Source organism: Arvicola amphibius, chromosome 11, assembly GCF_903992535.2.
Source record: "Arvicola amphibius chromosome 11, mArvAmp1.2, whole genome shotgun sequence".
NCBI lineage: Eukaryota > Metazoa > Chordata > Mammalia > Rodentia > Cricetidae > Arvicola > Arvicola amphibius.
In genome coordinates this window covers 48,833,357-48,852,707 of record NC_052057.2, presented here as the reverse complement: position 1 = coordinate 48,852,707, position 19,351 = coordinate 48,833,357, and the positions used below count along the sequence as shown (strand labels likewise).

The 19,351-nt window shown below is 37.5% G+C and overlaps 1 protein-coding gene across 6 annotated transcripts in view; it reads right to left on the bottom strand.

Annotated features, from left to right (window-relative positions):
* Positions 1-19,351, bottom strand: part of Nlgn1 (neuroligin 1) — a 682,701-nt gene that overhangs the window by 449,685 nt on the left and 213,665 nt on the right. For all 6 annotated transcript variants that reach the window (XM_038347696.1, XM_038347698.1, XM_038347697.1 and 3 more), the window contains one exon: positions 14,555-14,707. In XM_038347696.1, coding sequence (XP_038203624.1) covers positions 14,555-14,707 — 153 coding nt within the window. The remainder of the gene's footprint in view (positions 1-14,554; positions 14,708-19,351) is intronic.

Below are 19,351 nucleotides of genomic sequence, written 5' to 3'. Positions count from 1 at the left end.
GTTCTTGCTATAGACAAACTGGGCTGAGAGAGACGGCCATGGCCTGCACACTCTTGTCTGCCCACATTAGAGGGTCAGCAAAGGGACGGTCAGTCGTCATCTTCAACAAAATAAGTCGTACTGAGTAAAACAATTACTTATATAAAGAACACAGAGTAACCATCCCAATCTAAGGCTTTCTTTTTCATTTCTTTCTTTTATTTTTGATAATAAAATCTAATTACTCCCTTCTCTTTCCTCCCTCAAACCCTCCCTGTGTATCCTCGTGCTTACTCTTTCAGATTCATGGCCTTTTTCTCTGTTTGTTTTTACATCCACATGTGTGTGACCTGCTCAGTCTCTATACTGTTACATGTATGTATTTTTAAAATTTATCCTTTAGTAGGAGATAACCAAATTTGTTACCTCCCCCCTCGTTGAGATTCTGGGCCAGGACAGTCTTGGGCAGCCCCTTCTGGAATCAGCCTATGGGAACAGATAAAGGAACAAAATCGGCTCGGAGCTCATGGGAAAATGGACCCTGGGAAGCTAAGTCCACGTCTGAACTTTGTCAACTTTAAAGCCCTTAACGCATGATGGAGCATTTTCACAGTTTAGAATGTACTTGATTTTTTTGGTGACTGGTTAGGAGGTTCACATCCCTTCTGATCTCAAGGAGTCAGTACGGGTTGGCAAGACAGATCACTGGGTAAAGGTGCTTGCTGAATAAACCAGAAGACCTGGGTCTGGTGCCTGGGATCAAGTGGTGAAAAGAAAGAACCAATCTCTGCAAGTTGTTCTCAGAGGTCTCTCCCTGACCTCTGCATGCCACACAGGCAAACACACACACACACACGCACACACACAAGAACACATGCACACGCACACAGACACACACACACAAATAACTGTACAAAAGCTAAGCAAAAGAAAGAATTGCTGGTAGAATTTAAGCTAAAATTCATTAACTCTGGAAATGTTTTCAGACATTTAGTGTTGAGCACCTTCTTGTCTCTTGGCGTGCATTATTCACAATGACTATCCTCTCAATGCATAGATTCCTACAAAACTATGGCTAGGAAGGTCCATGAAAACAGGTTGTAATGTTATGTAAATGAAGGATTCACTTAAAAAGTTAATTCCCCAAAGAAAAATATGCATTATAGAGGGAATTGTTACTAAGAGATGTAAGAGAGTAAGTAGATTTTTTTCTAATTTAGTACAGATTAGTATGTAATCACACTTGCCTGAGATCCTTCTAAACATCTTCAAATTGAAAATAAACCTATTCTGAGCCATTCATAACCATCTATTTTAGTCAATGTCACAGATTGATTTCCAAACAACAGCAGCAACAAAGTTGTTGTTTATATATGCTAGAAAGCAGGTTCCTTGTGCTTAGGAGAGAAAGGGGTGTCATGTCTCATGGGAAAACTCTCTAACAAAACAGATTTTTATACTAAAAAGAAAGAATAGAACTCTCTTAAGTTTATCTTCATATAAAGTTAAAAACCTAAAGAATTGTAGCATGATTAAAATAATACAAAATCACTACATTTCTTTTTCTGACAGAAATAATTGCTGTTAATTATGGCAGTGTAACCACAAAGAATTCTTTTCAATGGCTTAAGTCAGTTTGAGTGTGTTGAATTCACCAAGAAAAAAGGAATTTTCTTTACAAGATGCCATTTTCCCAAGATCAAACACAGTAACCCAAAATCTATGACACAAAAATTACTATCTCTTGGACACATTTCATCTGAGGGCATTCATCCCTCTGTGCTCTACAAATGCAGAAATCCCTTCAGAAACATTGCTTCATCTGTGTTTCAGGGTTTTCTTAGAGCGAATCTCTGGTCCTCATGCCACTAACTTGTCCTAGAGCTGTGTGTGTAGGAGGGCTTTCAGAGAAGACTAGCTCTGTAATCTCTAGCTGCACACGCTTCGGCATAGTTCAAGGTCTCCCATTTCACCGTGCTTTTAAGATCTGTGGCTTATTGTATCTGTAAATACATGAGTGATTTTTCTGTGTTACTGCACCTATCTGATTTCGCGGATCAATATTTACCACCGTCTTCAGGTTCTTTAGTATCAGTGTTGTCCATCCCCTCAAGCACAGAGCAAGTATCTGAAGAACACATGACTAAGTTCATGGCAATGTAGAAATAACTCATGAGTTTTCATCAGTTATATCTTTCATGCATAATAGTTCTAGGATAGGAAACATTTGGATCTAGATATCCAGGGAGCTTTTTTGCCTCTGCTAATGGAGCACACTGTGTTTATCTTTAAAAAGCTCCATCTCATTTACAAGGAATATAAAATGTGTCTTTTACATGTGGTTGCTGCTCTTTCCTGCCAACAGTCTCACCATCAGCCCCAGTTCTTTATTCCCTGTGCACCTACCCTAGGAAAAGCACAGTGCATTCAATTACAGGGTTAGTGAAGACTTTGTTATGCATGCAAAATACTCTTCCGGGCTTTGAGGGTTTAGGAAACTTGGTAAGATGTTGGAATTATATTTTAATGTGTATAGTAGAACTTATACCCCTGAAACTGTTAATGTACACAATAAAACCACTAACCTCTATGAAGAACAGACTGGCTGGGAACAGAGGGAAGACAAGAACCAACTTGATCTGAATGATCTCTGAGAGGATGAACTTGACCCTGATGACTGTCATGAGAAGCAGGCAACACGTAAGGGGTTAAAATGGCCATGACAGATAATAGGATGCATGGCCTGTCTTGAGTGGATGACACTTCTTTAAAAGCCTGCAGAACTGGTGATAGTTTGGATCTTAAATGTACCCATATGTTAAAAGTTTCGTCACCTGTCTGTGGTGTCACTAGGAAACAGTGACACCTTCAGGAAGTAGGGCTCAAGGGAGGGAAGTTAGTACATGTCTAAGGACCCACATGGTAGAAGGAGAGAATTGACTCAACTCTCTGTCTTGTCCTGTGACCTCAACAGACACACATGGCATGCACAGTCAGATCCTCACACTCCTCTCTCCTCATATGCATAATACAGCAGTGAAATTAATAATTGTAAAAATGAAATAATGTCTTTCTTAAAGCTTATTTTCACAGAGTCAAAAACTTAAAAATTCTAGAATAATTCAATGCATTATGCACCTACATATCTTTTTGTCATAACTAATTGCTACTAAGTTTGGTAATGGGGTGTGGCACTAACGGGAATATTGGTATTCTGCCTTTTCTCTGATACCGACATTCTATGAGCATTGTTCTCTGCTGGTCTGTGTACTCTCATCAATGATGCTGGTTCATCCACACGTAGACTAAAGTAATGGCACCAAGAACACATGAACTGAAAGCTCCAAGATGATGTTGATTTATCCAGGTAGTTTGTCAAGGGAACAGGAAAATGACCTACACAGAGGGCAACTTCTGTTTATAAAATAGCAATATTCTTTATCAGACTTGAAAATTGCAGGAAAAGCAAGCAAGCAAGCAAACAAATAACTTGATGGAATGTACTCAAGAAATAGTGTTAAATGTTGAGAGAGAAGAACTGGGAGAATCAGAGAGAGGGAGAGAGAGAGAGAGAGAGGAGGGAGAGAGACTCTGCCTGGCTGGAACGTGTGATAGAATTGCATGTGAGTTTGGAACTGGATGTTCTGGGGTCATCTGGAAAACCCAAGATGAAGAAGCATAGTAACAGTAGGGCTCAAAGAAAGGCTCTAGAACCACTGTCTTTAATAAAAAAAATGAAATGGGATAATTCAGAATAAGAAGACAATGATAGGAATAGTACCCAGATGTCTGCAGAATCAGTAGTACACAGGAAGACTTGGAGACGTGCCCAGATATTTGCATGTTAGGTAGTCCACGGGAAGACTCGGGGACTGCCGGGACAGCAGAAGAACTACATGAGCGTGCAAATGAGATAGTCTATTTCTAATGCAAGCCAATGAAAGGGAGGAAAGGGGGCCAGGCCCTCAGGTTGGCATAAGCAGGGGCTACAGAGGGAAGAAAAAGCACAATTCAAAAGTCCAGCAAAACGGCAGTACTCAAAATCCAAGTTCTTGTGTGTTTGGAATATAGAAAGAGCTATCTTAAGTAAAGACTAATATCATTTTTTAAACAGCAGCAGCAGTGTAGTTTCTTAGATTAAATTTTTTTAGATGTATTTTTTTGTGGTAAGTCTAATTGCTAATACTTCCACATTTCTATCTCCTTTTTTAAACAACTCAGTTTGCTTCCAATGCATTTAGAACTGTTTTGGAATATTTTGCCATGACTCTAAATCTTTACCTTTTTGAAGGCATTAGAAAACCTCACCATGAGAGACAAAATGCTGTCATTCTCTTTATATATAGTTCACCTCCACAGATAGCTTCAGAGATGAATTCTTTCCTCAGCATTCCATTGCTTTTTCAGAAACACAACTTCTCATCATGTGTGTTCATATCAACATGAAATGCCTTTCTCCCTTTCTTACCATGACCTGGAAAGTGGATAGATTGAGTCTGATTTGTCCACATTTGTGACCATGTAATAAGAGCATTTTGAGAGCACTTTACAGTTGTATTTGGAGCTCATGAGTGAACAGATGAATAGATTAATTAAAAGAACGGCTACCAACTGTGGAATCAGGGACTAGAGACTACATTCTAGACCCAGAAAAGCCTTGCCTAGGGGTGGGGGAATCTACATTCTATGCTGTTATTTCTAAATCATTGATCTTAATAAATAAGAAACTTATAAGTCACATACTTCACTTACCAGTATTTGAACATTTTTTGAGAATTAATAAAACATAATACATTCTTTTAAGAGAGGTCAGAGCCTACATGTGACCATATTGGTGAGTAAAAAACAACACAAGATTAAGAAGTTATCAGTATATCTTTTATTCACTATGCTCTAGAATAAAATTGATAATACTGAGTCTTAAAGGCTTCAAATTTTAACTTAAATGTTAAATATTTTTCCATAGTATTGTTTTTGATTAATCTCATCATCAAAACATTGACAAATTTGATAAAATCTTTGTTAGTGTGTATAAAAGAAAGGTTTCTAATTCCCCCTGAAAACACAAGGGCTCACCTGTTCCCTAACAAACATGACTGTGATTATTATTATTGTTGATACAGCTACCAGCCTAAGCTAGTTGTCAACACAACATGAAGAAACCTGAAAATTCCACACACTACAGCCACGTTGAGTTGGAGAGATTCAATATAGACCAACACAAAGAGATTGACTGGTAGGAGCACATAGAATTTTCTAGAATTTAATGAAAGTCTTTGCTATTGTAGAAGAAACACATGGTATTGACAAGGCAGTATTGTGTCCCTAGGAGTCACCCAATTGGGGTCCTCACAGAGCATCTGGTCTCAAGGACATTTCTAGAACCATGTCTAACTCAGAGCTGAAGATGAACTAAGATGCTGTCTAATGAACATCATATGCTGATTTCTGTTTAGCTACTGCGTCCCTCACATCCCTTATGGCAGCAGATGAAATTATAAAGCCCTCAACAGTTACCAGAAGTCTGTACAGACCACCACACAGTTTACAGTGGATAAATCATCAGAGATACCTGGAACACATCTTACAGAAACTCTCCTCATAACTACTTTAATTGATAATTACTACTTGTCATTTGGGACTTGCTGACAGTTTTCTAACCTACATCAGACACATTGTAGGTAGTATGTAGAATAAACATAACAAATACACAGCTTATTGTTCAAGGTTTCAGTTAGCTTTTTTTTTAAAAAAAAAAAAAAACTTCCTTAAATAAACAATCTCTCTCCTCCAGGGTGTTCATTCTAGCACTTAATCAAAATTGATTACCACCTACACTTTATTAAAACCCAGATGTAGCCGGGCGGTGGTGGCGCACGCCTTTAATCCCAGCACTCGGGAGGCAGAGGCAGGCGGATCTCTGTAAGTTCGAGGCCAGCCTGGTCTACAAGAGCTAGTTCCAGGACAGGCTCTAAAAAAGCTGCAGAGAAACCCTGTCTCGAAAAACCAAAAAAAAAAAAAAAAAAAAAAAAAAAAAAAAAAAAAAAAAAAAACCCAGATGTAAAAACTGGTATGTTACAGGACAAATCTATGACCACCATAAATCTCTGCTCTTTGAATTGCAATTTAGGTTTCAACTTTTATAACTAAAATCACCAAATATCTTGGCTTACTGGTTTGGTTTGCACTTTGTTGAATGGCACTGTAGAAATCTGAACATTTACTGCTAAGCTTTTGGATTTATTGAAAATTGACACAAGAACTATACTGATTATAGTTTTACATTTTTTAGTAACATAATTTCCACTCAATTCTAGTATTACTCTATGTTGCAAATAAAAATAATACAGCTCATATAATAAATTCCCCTGTAGTATAATGTGAGAAAAATTACTAGTGTATCATTTGATTATTATTCACCGTACCTTTGCATGACAGTGGTGATTAAGATATGCAAAGCCTTGTCCTTTAAAATGCTTTTTGAATAATGGGGCATACAATTCTTTTTAAGTGTTTAATTTTCCAAATATAAATTGCAGCCTATTTGTTATGTCTCTAGTTGTCACAAATTTCTTCAGTTTTTTAAGGCAAGAACAATATGGGAAAATAACCAATAAAGAAATGATGGTATGCTTTCTTTTTTTCAGTAAATTCGAGGTCTTGTCCAAAAACTAGGAATCCATGAAGAGACTCTGAGGTGAAGAGCAGAGTAATTTCCTTTGTGTGATCCAATAACATACACGGACACAAAGTAGGAAATCAACAACATATAAAATTTGGCATGTGATTATATATTATTTTTGCATATGCAGCTATTTTCATTTTTTGTTATAGAGATTTGTTTTTAATTGAAGCAGATGGGAATGAAAAAATAAAAGAAGCATTTCTCTATTTAAAAAAATTCAAAGTGCAAAGTTGGAAAGTGGTTTGCTTTACATTTTGGTTTTATTTTTGAAACTACAATATAATTACAGCTGTCCCTACTTCCCTGTCTTTCTCCAAACCCTTGTTTGCTCTCCTTGTTCTTGTTCAAATTCATGACCACTTTTTCATTATTCGTTGTCGCTTACAAATATGTGAATGTACATTATACCACAGACTTGGTGAATCCCCTTGAGCTAAGTCTCCTAGAGTTCATACAGAGATCCTTTTGAGCATGTACTCATCAGCCCATCAGATACATTTTTTCTATTCTTTTAAAGTTCAAGTTTTTAGTTTTATATAGACCATGCCTTCAAAATAGAAATCAATTTAGATGTTATCATAATAAAGTATATAAATTACTATTCTCTACCATTCAATTCACCTTTTCATTAATAAAACTTTTTAAAATGACAATGTTGTGCCTACTTTTCATTCTTCATAACAATAAATATTGTTAACTTGTGTGGTGTTGGTGACAATTGACCACACTAAAGCAATAGGTATATATGCATTCTTTCTTATAGTATTTTAAGCCTTACGATAGTATCAACAATATAACAAGAGTTATAAAAATCATTAACTCTCAGTAACCAGGCTGAACAAAATAAAAACAAAGTTTATTAAACTGGCTTGCAATAAGTTAAGAAAAATTGTTTTGAACTCTATAGCCTTTAGTAGCATGATAAACTAATTATAATTATTTAATACAATTAGATACAATTTACTTCAATATTTTCCAATCTCAAGGCTTATGCAAAATATATATTTCAAAGTAAAATATTATATCAGATATTTTCCCCAAATTTGTGTAATTTCAGACAAATTTTGGGAATAATGAATCCTGGATGCTTCAGCCCTCTTGGCTAGCTTTCATATTGCTAGAAACTCCATGTAAACTACTGGAAAAGGAAGACAGTCATCACTGACTATATATATATATATATATATATATATATATATATATATATATATAGTCACAACTGCCTATCAGTCATCACTCAGTCATGCCTGTCTATCAGTCATCACTCGGTCACACCTGCCTATCAGTCATCACTTGGTCACAGCTGCCTATCAGTTATCACTTGGTCACACCTGCCTATCAGTCCTGAAAACTACAGGATCCAGTATCCTTGGTCGTGTGTACACTGGTACAATCAGCATTGACCAGCCTGGGATGTGTGTGCACTGGTATACTCAGAAGTGACCAGCCTAGGAGGTATGCTCAATGGTACAATCAGGATTGACCAACCTGGCAGGTATGCACAATAGTACAATCAGCATCGACCAGCCTGGGATGTGTGTGCACTGGTACAGTCAGAAGTGACCAGCCAGGGATGTGTGTGCACTGGTACACTCAGGATCGACAAGCCAAGGATGTGTGCACTACTGAATTTAAGATCTGCTACACGAGCCAAAATCCCTACCTAGCAACATTTTGTTGTTGTTCTAGAACTTATAGCTGGCAGTTCCTAAATCCTAGGAGAGAAACAACTGCTATTATGATGCTAATCAGCATAGTAAACAACTCTGAGTGCTTGTCATTCCACACATGGACTCTTTATCTCAACATTAATCTGAGATATCCCTTTTTGTAGCTGATGGCATCTCACAACTCGCCAAGGTTTGGTGCGTAAGAGTGTAGAATGCTCAGACCTAAAGGGAACACATATATAACAAACACAGCCTCTCCCATGTCTCAGGAATCATTACAGGAGAAGGGAGCATAAAACATGTAAGATTCTGGGCTGATGAATGACTCCAAGGGAAGATTGTCTTCTGGATTCAGCAGGGTAGCTATGCATATAAGCTCACAGCATTCATGAGAGCATAAATCCTGTACAAATCCTAACCATACCAAATCTCAGCATAAAGAGGGATAGAGCACAGTATTCCATCACAAGACACAGAACGATTGGCAACTGCTAGCTGTTAGGACAGGGAGAGACAGCTTTCCCTAAGTCTACCACTTGCTAAGTCAACCATGCACAGTGGAAAACCACACATTCACTAACACTTAGGTGACATAAATTAACTGGTCTTGAGGCATTGAAAAAGAAGACAGAAATAACAAGGAAAGGATACAAGTTATATGGTTAGGGAAGGAGATTGAGTTTAGAAAGTGTTAGAGGTGGAAAAGGATCAAAGCACTTTGTGTGTTCAAAGAAATAAGAAAAATAAATATAAAAATTAATAATATTGGCTAGAATAAAGACTTGCACAACTACCTCTAATACGTCCTTACCAGACAAAAATAGCTTTTTCCACCAATTGACAAATTTTACATTGACCTAATTTAAATACCGTTGCATTGAATCATTTATTTAATACTAAAAGTAACATAAGTTTGTAGGCTTTCTGGGGGTATCATTGTTGTTGAATTCTAATTTTAATCCATGGTGATCCGATAAGATGCAGGTGGTTATTAATATGTTTTTGTAACTGTGGAAGTTTGCTTTGTTACCGAGTATGTGGTCAATTTTCGAAAAGGTTCCATGAGCCGCAGAGAAGAAGGTATATTCTTTCCTGTTTGGGTGGAATGTTCTATAGATGTCTGTTAAGTCCATTTGGTTCATTACCTCTATTAAGTCTCTTAATTCTCTGTTAGGTTTCTGTCGGATTGACCTGTCCATTGGTGAAAGAGTAGTGTTGAAGTCTTCCACTATCAGTGTGTTTGGTATGATTGCTGCCTTGAGTTCTAGTAATGTTTCTTTTACATAAGTGGGTGCTTTTGTATTAGGGGCATAGGAATGCAAACTTGTGCAACCGCTTTGGAATGCAGTGTGGAGGTTTCTCAGGAAATTTGGGATCAACCTACCCCAGGACCCAGCAATCCCACTGTTGGGAATTTACCCAAGAGATGCCCAATCATATTACAAAAGCATTTGTTCAACTATGTTTATAGCAGCATTATTTGTAATAGCCAGAACCTGGAAACAACCTAGATGCCCTTCAGTGGAAGAATGGATGAAGAAAGTATGGAATATATACATATTAGAGTACTACTCAGCCATAAAAAACAATGACATCTTGAATTTTGCATGCAAATGGATGAAAATAGAAAACACCATCCTGAGTGAGGTAACCCAGGCCCAAAAAGATGAACATGGGATGTACTCACTCATAATTGGTATCTAGCCATAAATAAAGGACATCAAGCCTATAATTCGTAAAAAATCCTAGAGAAGATATATAAGAAGGTGAACCCAAAGAAAAACATATAGTTATCCTCCTGGATATTGGAAGTAGACAAGATTGCCAGACAAAAAATGGGAACTTGGGGGTGGGGTGGGGTGGGGGAGTGGGGGGATGGGGAGAGAAAAGTGTGAAGTGTAGGATGGGAAGAGCTTGGGGGAATAGGATGGTTGGGATATAGGAAGGGTGGATATGGGAACAAGGAATTATATATATTAATTAAGGGAGCCATTCTAGGGTTGGCAGAGACTTGACTCTAGAGGGGTTCCCAGGTGTCCAGGAAGATGCCCCCAGCTAGTTCCTTGGGCAGCTGAGGAGAGGGTGCCAGCAATGTCCAGATCCTATTGCCATACTCATGAATATCTTGCATATCACCATAGAACCTTCACCTGGCATTGGATGGAGAAAATGACAGAGCCCCACATAGAAGCACCGGACTGAGCTCCCAAGGTCCTGATGAGGAGCTAAAGGAGGGAGATCATGAGCAAGGAAGTCAGGACCGTGAGGAGTGTGTGTACCCATTGAGACGGTGGAACAGATCTAACGGGAGACCACCAAGTCCAGTTGGAATGGGACTGATGGAACAGGGGACCAATCCGGACTCTCTGAATGGGGCTGACGGTGGAAGAGGACTGAGAAACCAAGGACAACGGCGATGAGCATGAAATCTACAGCACGGACAGGCTCACTGTGAGCCTTGTCAGTTTGGTTGCTCACCTTCCTGGACTTAGGGGGAGCTGGGAGGACCTTGGACTTAACATAGTGAAGGGAACCCTGATGGCTCTTTGGCTTGGAGTGGGGCAGAGTGGGAGTATGGGTGGAAGGGAGGGGAAGGAAGGGGGAGGAGGAGGGGAGGAGATGGAAATTTTTAATTAAAAAAATAAGAGAAAAATGTAACATAAATTTATTGCAATTTTAAAATAGTTGAAACTCATTGAAATATTAAATTGCTTACTGTATTTTATATTTTGTGAGATTTAAAGATACATAACCATCTTAGTGTTTTTATTTTCAAAAAAATATGAATGTCCTGCATCTTACACAGTGAACAACTTATTTCATCACAATTTTCAATTTTTGGCAATAAAAATACACATTTACCCAGGGTACAATCTAAATATTTTAAATAGATTATTTTCTCCTACAATAAAACATAACCAAAGCATTTTTCGTTTGTTAACAAAGTTATTAAATTTTAGTAACCATACATTAAAAATATTAAAATGCAATCCAGTAAAAATTATTATATACTCAATTCCGAGATCTATGGAATAGTGCTTTAAACAGCAGATGCTAAATGAAGCAGAAACACAGCCAGCTACATCACAACTGCAGGAGTACGAAACTGTGAGCTGGATCAAGCTCCTGTCTGGATGCTTATACATGGTCCCCAGGAACTGACAGTTGATCTGAGACAGTGAGTGGAGAACCAGAGTCCTACCTCCTCCCTCTTGTCTAGATTGCCAACCTTACTGGCGGTTAATGTTCTCAGCACACAGCTGACTACCTCAGCAGGAAAGGCTATGCGCAGTAGTCTTCAGTGGGGGTATGTGCCACTCTTCCAAGGACACCAGAGAAGCGTTTTCGTTCAGGAAGTTATGCCAACCATCGACTCCCTGAATGAACTGACATGTTTAGTTTTTCTCCACGCTGCTCCTAATTGGTAACGCACAAAATATTTTTTTCACACAAGACGATTTAATTCTAGAACCTTGGTTACCAGATAGTCATATGAATTTTATACCTGAATCATTTTTACTTCACTACTAACCACAAAAAGCAAAAGCAAAACAAATATGATAAATTCAAAATGGCAAAAACATGCTCCAAACACTGGCTTGCCTGCCAATTGCCACAGATCAACAGAACTATAATTAGCCAGTTTTCACTGGTTTCTCAAATTCATCCTCACAACAAAACACCAGAATCAAAAGACAGTGTAGGACTGACTTTCTCTGATATGAAATCAACTCTTATTTTATATCTAATTTTCAGCATTTACCTCACAGCAAACTTGACCACCGTTCTTTTGGAACCCACTCCTAAGAATCCTTGGCTGAGCTTGTTGTTAGATAAATATACAAAACAAACACACAAAATATCCACAGTCCTCATTGTCATGGCTCAACACGTGACTGTTGATCTGGTTTACTGTGACACTTGTGAGAAGGATGCTATAACACATGTTCTGATAATTACTTTTCCTTCGATTATCTCATTTGAATACAATCCCAACAGTTTTGTTTTGAAAATAAAACTCTGGACCAAATCCAACTAATTCTAGGATTAATACTTTAAAATATGTGTTCGAGCAGTGGTTCTCAGACTTCCTGAGGCTGCAACTTTTCCACACAGCTCCTCATGTTGTGCTGACAACAACCATACAATGATTTTGCTGGTATTTTTATGAACCATCGTGTATTCCAGTGGTCTTAGGCCCGAAGAAAGGTTTGTGCAAAGAAAGGGTTTGTGAGAACCATTCCTTTACACAATTTCACTAACAATTTTGATTATTTTTCATGTTAAGAGTTTAATAAAAAGCATCCTCAGACTAAATATGATTACTGTTTAAGGAATAAAAGAGCCAACTGAAGGCTGAACCTTGGGATTCAGACAGAGCAGACTAAAACTGGAAAGTCCCATCCTCCGTGGCAGCAGTGCTGGCTCTGAGCCAGGCAGACCATGAGATGAGTGAGTGCTTCCTTCCTTTAGATGCTTGTTCTGTTGTGCTGAAACCCAACCACAATGTCATTTGTTAACACAAGATGTGACCATGCATGGAGGATTCAAATCAGATCAATGTGAAGTACTTACTAAAGACACAATAAGAGAGGAAAATAACACTTTTAAATAGAAACAGGAAGTCTGGGGTAAAATTTCTATCAGCTTCATCACAAAGCTCATCATAGAAAGTTGCGCTGTGACACACTAATTGTCAGCCAAAACACCGTACACCGTAGCTACAAGCACGAACTCCACACTTGCAATTTCTTTTAGATTCTTTAGTCTACAAACATGTCACTGCACGGGATTTTCAGTTGGAGAAATTTGGAAAATAATGAGAATGGTAGTTATTAAAATGACTGAATTATAGAAATAGTATAAAATATAAATACTACAAAATAAAAATGTTAAGGCATCAAAAGCCATCATGTGAAAATGTTTTGGAAGAATAAAATAAGAATATTAAGATACTTAGGGATAATTATCAACACTTCCTTCTTTGTCTTCTAATAAGCAGAGTTTTCAGTGGTCAGAAGCATATTCTAATGCAACGAAATGATTCTAACTGAAGAATGCACAATTATACACTCTGGTCAGCAAAATGCACCTGTGCATTGGGCTGCAGAAATACGCTCTACCTCCACTGATAAAGTATGCCCATTAATAGCATCATCCACTTGACTCCACCACATTGTCAAAATATCTAAGGAAGATGAGAAAGTAAGAAGCCCTTATTCTCAACATGGCAAAACCATATGTATGATATTTAAAATGATATAAAATAGTATACAATTTAGCATTTCTCCTAAATTTAGAAGACAAAAATCAGGAGTAGCATATCCCTTTATCTACATACAATGATTCTGAGTCTTGAAGCTGTGTTAAAAGTTTTAGAACAACTAAGATTTAAAAGTGAAATATTTTGCAGATACATTTTATTTTTAATCAAGTTACATTAACATACCACAGATAACTTTGATTAAATACTATTTTCTTCATCATTACCAATAATGTGACCTACTTCTTAAATTGGTAGAACAGCAAGTTATCTTTTAAAACTTGACTATTAAATGAAGATATTTTACTAAGAGTAAAATTTCTCTATATTTTTATTCAAAATGAAGGGTCCTGGCTTAGACTCTGTCTTCCATCTGGAAACAATAGGGCAGACTGAATTGAACTGACTGTCAGCTTAAGCAATGACTGTATGCTTTTTCAAATTAAGTCATTCAATAGAAATATACTGAGAGAAAATATTCTTAATTAATTTGGAACCGCAAATAGATAGAACCAAGGAAATGCCTACATGACAATGATAAACAGAAACTTCTCCAAGTTAGTCCATATGAGATTCTAGAAGGAAGTTTAAACCTGTATCTAAGAGCAATCTCAAGCATATGTTTAACACTGCTCCACCGAAGAACAATAGAAGTAAATATTTGTCTAGACACTTGTTTTTTTTCTCATTTTGAAGACTTTGCCATTGTCAGCTTTCATGCTTCTGTGTAATCAAACCACGATATACATCTAAACAATCAATGCCTCTGTTACCTTTCTGCTGCAAATTTGAATTTTTCCCAAGTTGGCTGTATTTATTGTGTGAACATTTAATGAGCACATAGAACCATTCAAAACTTTAGGTTCAAAAAAATTCCGTCAGGAAGCAAAGAAGAAAGCAAAACAAAGCTATGACGTACTTTATGATGCATGGTGAAAGACGCAAGAGATATCTTACCAAGTACCCCAAGCCGATAGTTGACTGTGATGACGATCACATTGCCATAGCTTGCCAAGACACTCCCATCATACAGATTTCCAGTGCCTTCCATGTAAGAGCCACCATGGATGTACACCATCACTGGCTTGGGACCCCCACTGTCCCGAATATCTGCAAAAACAAATAGTTGACTGTTATTCTTACACCCAACAATACATAAAATAAAACAGCACGGTTGTATGTTGAGGACAGGAAGGCATGATTTTAAATTGCTGTTTTTCTTAAAGTGTTTCTTAAGCAATTCTTATTAAGAGTTATTGTAGAAAAAAGCAACAGGCACCCATTACTTTCTGCCTAAAACTTTGTTTCCAAGAGATGGGTATGGTTCACAAACTATAAGGTAAGGACAATGGTTCATTTCTATTTAGAGCCAAGGAATCTACCCCTTCCCCTGCTTATTATGGAGCTTTGTATCAAATACAATATGATTACATTAAGTCACTTGTGCTCTCATTTGTGAATATAATTATGCCATTATAATATTCATTTCAGAGTTTAATTTTACTGCTTAAGTACTGTCAAACGATTGTTTAGACAGTAAAATTATGTGCATCTGAGCACCTGTTGTGATGCATTTATGGGAATATGTTTGTAGAAAAGCCATGGAGTTCACCTACCAAAGCAAACATAGTGTTTGGGAGAAAAACAGGACAAAAATTTATTTGCACTACTTCCTGTAGCTGATGTGCTCTTCCTAGGCCCACTCTGGTGCCATCTTACTCATCATGGATTATGATAAGGCCAAAAATAGAGCGATGTCGGGTGGCATTAATGTGATTTTCTCCCATTCTCAATTTCATTTTATTTTGCTAAGATACACTGACAACAACGATGTGGTTTTCAACAAGAATGAAGAAGTACCATATAAATAGTGATTTTATCAATATTAAAAATGTAGTAATTTCTTTTGAAAAGGTTAACCTGTGGTGTTGATTCAGTCTCAAACATTAAAGTATCAAAATATGACTATAAGTAATACATTACGATTTATAGCAAGTTGTGGCTCTTTCTGCTCATAAGCAATCTTATATGGAGTATGTTGTTGTATATTAATTTTATCACTGGCTTGAAAGTGTCATTTGAAGACATAGTTTAAGTTTTTTAAATGTTTTAATCAAACTAACTTCGCCTACAAACTTCCAGTCATGATGTCAGCATTTTTTGGAAGCATAAGATAGAAATCACAGGGAAGACTGGTGATGGTTTGGGATTTGTTTGTCCTCTCCCTTAAAAGGAATGACCAATTTAAATGCCCCATGTCTCAATTATTTTTGACTGTGAGAAGTGATTTCTTTGACTGAAAACTTATTTTCTGATCAAAACTTGCAGTTTCTCTTATTTATTCAGACTTCCAAGTTGAGGAAGTGGCTCATGGCATATCTTGGAGTCTCCCCCACCCGTTTCTTTAGATAATGAAAATGTGTTATTTTTTAATAGTCTTCGTTTTTTATAATTGAATTTTAGTTTAGCATAAAATTAATGGGCTTCATTTGACATTTTCATACATTCACCATTACATTTGTTCTTGGGTGTCCCTTTGAGAAAGATCAGTTTAGAAGGACTCGCTGCATGTCTGTGTGCAAGCATCCTTGCTTGCTTCGGCAATGGATGTGCTTCACTAGCGAGGAGAACGGCTTTCCATAGGAACTGTCTGCTAGGCATAGGCACCGTATATGCCCTGCAAATCTCTCACAGACAAAAGCATTCTCTTTTATTTTATTTTATTTTTTTAAATCTTATTTTATGTGTATGGGGTGTGTTGCCTACATGGATACATGCATGCCTAGTGCCGATGGTCCAGAGAGAGTCCACGATCCTCTGGAGCTGGAGTACAGACAGTTCTGAGTCGCCATGTGGGCCGCGCTATCAGCTGAACCCGGGTGCTCTACACCACTGAGCCAACTTCCCAGCCCATGCTCCCTCTCATATCAAGATTCAGGGGACTGTGGAGGTGTTAGATGGAAACGGGAAGGGATCCCTTCAAAGATGATTAAACTACACACCTAAAATGCCTGCTTGCTGCATACAATTTTAGCTTCTTATTTTTTCTTGTATGGTTGGCATTGAAGAAGCAATAATAAATTATTAAACTGAAATCATTAGCCGAGCTGTTCGCAGCAGACACTGTACTCTGCTAATTGTATGCTTGGAGGTAGCGCAGAGGGAGGCTGTTTCAGAATTCTCCTTTAATTAAAATTACATAGAATTACAAAGCCCCCACTGTGAACAGTAATGAAGTCTTGGCAGAGCCATTCTGTTCACCTGGAAGACAATACCTAGCACACACGGGAAGACTATTCCACACCTTGCGGCCGCAGACACACATGAGCACTGTCTCAAAGGGCAATCCTGTCAGAAGAATCTAGATCTAGGGTCTGTGCCCAGGCAAGTCCTTCTCTCCTCCCTCTCTCTCTCTCTCTCTCTCTCTCTCTCTCTCTCTCTCGTCCTCTCATCTCTCTCTCCTCTCCTCATCTCTCTCTCTCTCTCTCTCTCCCTCACCTCTCTGCCTCAGCCCTCATCTCTGGCCTCACCCTCTCTCTCCTCACCTCTCTCTTCCCTCACCCTCTCCTCCCTCCCTAACCTCTCTCTTTCTTTCTCTCTTCTTCTTTTCTCCCTCCTTCCCCTCTCTCTCCCTCACCTCTCTGCTTCTCTGTTCGCCTTACCTCTCTCTCTCCCTCCCTAACCTCTCTCTTTCTTTCTCTCTCTCTTCTTTCTCCCTCCTTCACCTCTCTCTCTCCCTCCCTAACCTCTCTCTTTCTTTCTCTCTCTCTTCTTTCTCCCTCCTTCACCTCTCTCTCTCCCTCACCTCTCTCTTTCTTTCTCTCCCTCCCTCCCTCACCTCTCTCTCTCTCTCTCTCTCTCTCTCTCTCTCTCTCTCTCTCTCTCTCTCTCTCTCTCTCTCCCCTTGAAATTTATGCATAAAGGAATCGCAGATATCTGAGTAAATTTGAATTTCTAATTGAATTTTTCAAACTTTTCAAATCTTTTGGTCTTGCCTAAGAAGTTTGAATATTGAGCCTTTCTTTGTAAAAATTTCAATCAAATTGTAATGCTATGTATGATTTTTTCTTTTAAAGTGATTCTGAACTTAAATACTATAATGTGTGTTGATAACTAAAATTACTGAATGCAAATTAATTTACTATTTGGAAACTTTTGTAACACATAAAATAACTTTTGTAACATAAAATAACTGGAATTCGTTGTTAGTGGCCCATTTTTTATCTGAGTGGCACATTTTCCTTTGTTTGTTTAATCTCTAAGGTTTTTTTATGATAATAAAAAGCAGTTAAAATCATAACTATTTAGTTTGTTTTTTAAAAGAGAACAAGACATTGATAAACAGAATTGATATATCAGATACCATAATATTGATTGCTATCTGATCACATTTTGACAGTATCTCTGTTTTATCTTTAGTGCCTGTACTACAAGTTTTTCAGTAGTTAATATTGAATGGTTTAGAGCCACAGTACATTTAAACCTCTATTATTTCATTTCCTACATAAAAATGGAATACAGGAACTTTATGCTTTATCTAGTTTTTTTTTTTTTTTTACTTTGAATAAATAGCTAGCTCAGACTTTACTAAAATTGGTATTTCGTGGGCTCTTAAAACACTAGCTTAGTTCTAATCAAAATGTAACTTTTCACAAGCATATTCATAATTCTTTTGCTTGTTTTAGGCCTTGTTAAACACATGGAGATTGAAAGGAGTGGAATAGTAAAAAAAAATCTTATGATGAGGATCATTTTCCTATAAAGTGTTAAGAAAGAATGCTAAGTTTTTAAGGTCAATGAAATAATACATTTGGAATATTAACACCTTAGTAACTATGGCATCCTATTTACAAATATTTTAGGCCAAAGTAGAAAAAGTCAACATCATGAGAGTCTGTGCTTGGCAATCATGACTCGGCATCACACGCTCTTTCAATGGCCAGTGAACAGCTGGTAAGCAAATTCTTCAAATGTGTGTTTTGTTGCTTTTTTAAGGACTGTGGACTGGGTAATTGTCCGTATTTTAGAGGTCTTGGAGATTTAATAGTTTCTAACTTGTGAAGCATTGCCATAATTAAATTTTTGTCTGAGACATACAAAGAGACACTTGAAAACATGTCCATGCCTTTCACTCATGTTTCCGGGTGCCAGTTAGCTTTCAGAACTGCTAATGCAGAATACAAAGTGTGGCTTAATCTGTTCTTGTTAATCTAGACACAAAACAAACATTTGTTTACAAAATAAATGAGAATCTAGAGATCAATGTTTAGAGAACTTGAATCTCTGTGGAGATAATAAAATTGTCTAAATGTTAAAGTGATAGTATTGGGATATTCTTGGCACAATTAAATATATCTCTGTAATCTTGTAAGTTCCTAGACTATGTTGAGAGAAACATTGGATACTGTTTTAAAACATTTTTATGACCTCAGATTAGGCTATAAGACCTAATTTATTATTATAAATCATAAATTAAAAATGGTGGAATTGTGTTTGGTCTAGAGATGACTGCAGTCGGGGAATGAGAAGTCACAGTCTATAATGCAGAGAAATCTGCAGGGCAGCTAAGGAAATAAAGGACAAAGGGCAGTGAATGTCAAAAGGGAGCTCAGAGTGCAGTGGCCGAGACAAGCGGGGGAAGCAGGGGTCACAGGAAAGCTGTGGAGAAGTGTCATAGAACCTGGAGTGGAGCATGGGAGAGAAGCCTTGCTCCAGTGACTTTTCACCCTTTGCTCTATGCCCAGTGATGCCAAG